The sequence below is a fragment of the Cynoglossus semilaevis genome, unplaced genomic scaffold (genome assembly GCF_000523025.1).
Source record: "Cynoglossus semilaevis isolate Cse_v1.0 unplaced genomic scaffold, Cse_v1.0 scaffold302, whole genome shotgun sequence".
In the NCBI taxonomy this organism is placed as follows: Eukaryota; Metazoa; Chordata; class Actinopteri; order Pleuronectiformes; family Cynoglossidae; genus Cynoglossus; species Cynoglossus semilaevis.
Genome location: NW_007585121.1, coordinates 35,953 through 37,808, shown reverse-complemented (window position 1 = coordinate 37,808; position 1,856 = coordinate 35,953). Strand labels below are relative to the sequence as shown.

General features: G+C 39.7%; 1 protein-coding gene across 3 annotated transcripts in view; it reads left to right on the top strand.

Annotated features, from left to right (window-relative positions):
- Positions 1-215: 215 nt before the first annotated feature.
- zc3h14 (zinc finger CCCH-type containing 14) overlaps positions 216-1,856 on the top strand; it is a 4,976-nt gene continuing 3,335 nt past the window's right edge. The window contains exons 1-6 of one of the 3 annotated variants that reach the window (XM_025053731.1): positions 216-380; positions 608-650; positions 730-844; positions 957-997; positions 1,201-1,375; positions 1,465-1,774. In XM_025053731.1, the coding sequence (XP_024909499.1) occupies positions 345-380; positions 608-650; positions 730-844; positions 957-997; positions 1,201-1,375; positions 1,465-1,774 (720 nt within the window). In that variant the 5' untranslated portion in view covers positions 216-344. The remainder of the gene's footprint in view (positions 381-607; positions 651-729; positions 845-956; positions 998-1,200; positions 1,376-1,464; positions 1,775-1,856) is intronic. The other 2 variants (XM_025053730.1, XM_025053729.1) reach the window with 2 other exon arrangements.

Below are 1,856 nucleotides of genomic sequence, written 5' to 3'. Positions count from 1 at the left end.
TGTTACAGCGACGCACAGTGGTCAAATGAAAATGCAACCGCACTGAATTTTTTAATTTGAGGTGCTGTATATATTTGCCTTTACTTTCATTTTATCTGAAGCTATTTATGGTGAATCGAATTTGTATTTTGTTTTTGTTTTTTATTTAGTGTATTCAACCGTAACACTATGGGGTTTAAGTAATGTGTCATTATATACTGGGTATGAAAACTCGCATCTAATTTTTGATCCCATTCGCTTACCATACCGAGTCATCTGACGTCACAGTTCACAGCGGTTGCTAGCGGCATAGCTCAAGAAACGTTTTCCGTTTATGCATTGCTTGCTACAAATAATCGTCAAACATGGAAATTGGGACAGAAATCAGCAAGAAAATAAGAGTAGGTACCACACGTGACTGAGTTATATATTTTAATCAGACCGAGTTGTTACTGCAAACTGTATTTGCAAACCTGAGTCGTGTATTTTAACATTAGCTTGATAGCTTAACACATGAGTCCGTAAAACAAGGCTTTATTTTCAAGGACAAAGAAGACTCCGAAATTAGTTGTTTGACTAAGTCATGGGGTAACTATACAGTAACGGCAAATCTGATCTTGTTTCTTAGACTGCTATCAAGGGAAAGCTCCAGGAACTCGGTGCTTACATTGGTAAGAGAAGTACGTTTGTTTATGTTGTGTTGACATTGAGAGATTCATTTTTATAGACTTATCTTTCTATTAATTATAGATGAAGAACTTCCCGATTACATAATGGTGATGGTGGCAAACAAGAAAACCTCTCAGCAGATGGCTGAAGATCTCTCTCTCTTTCTTGGAAACAATACAATTAAGTTCACAGCCTGGTACGTTTACGTTTGTTTCACATTTCGTTGTATTGATCCTACTAAAGCAAGCATCAGTTGTTCTTTGTTAGTATTTTATACGTTTTTTATATAACATTTAAATGTTTTCTAGGTTACATGGAGTCCTGGAGAAGTTACGCTCTGTAGCAGTTGGTAAGTTGTTGTTAAGTGATAGAATTTGTGCACAAGTGTATTAAGAGAATGTGCTTTTTTTATTTTCCGTGTCCCTTCTTTCTTTCTGTAATTCTGCCAAGGTTTGACTAAGAAAATGTTAACTCTTTTGATTGACTGTGGGTTGTCTAAGTGGATGAAATGACAACCAGCATGGTTTTTGTTTTTTTTCTTCTCTGTCTTAGAGCCTACCTCAGTCAACGATCAGATCCCATCTGAGATCATTGTGGCAACTGGGAGAAGAAGGTCATTAGGAAGTCAAGACAGCAGCACAGGAGAGCTGAAGCTGTTGACCATCTCCAGTGGTCATTCTGACAGGATTGAAGCATGTGTGTCAAGTTCTGCACATGAAAGCAGCAGGTACCTCAGGATGTGGAAGTGTTTCTGTGCTGACACTAGGAGCTGTGTTATATTTCATTGTAATTAATTCTAATAGTTGTATTTATCAGCAGGAGGGGTCCATTGGAGAAGAGCTCTTCACGACTCACCTCCACTGTCAAACCCCTAGTAGAACCCCTCTCCTCAGAGGCCGTAATTGATATCAAGCCAGAGATGGATGATGACTTCATTGCTGAAGACCCTCTAGAAGTTGGATCCCATCAGGGCAGAGCACGCAGCAAAGCCAGTAGGCCCACAGCTGAGATTTACAGACCCGGCCAGAGTAAACTGTCATCGGCTGGATTTGCAGGAGTGGTTTCTTCTCACAGCAGGCAGCAGGTCAGCAGAAGCAGCAGAACCTCCAGAAGTGGATACAGTAAGGTATGAGACCTCAAGACAAACGCCCTTTGATACACAATGATATAAAAGCTGCTTTAATGTTACAGACAAACATTATCATAGT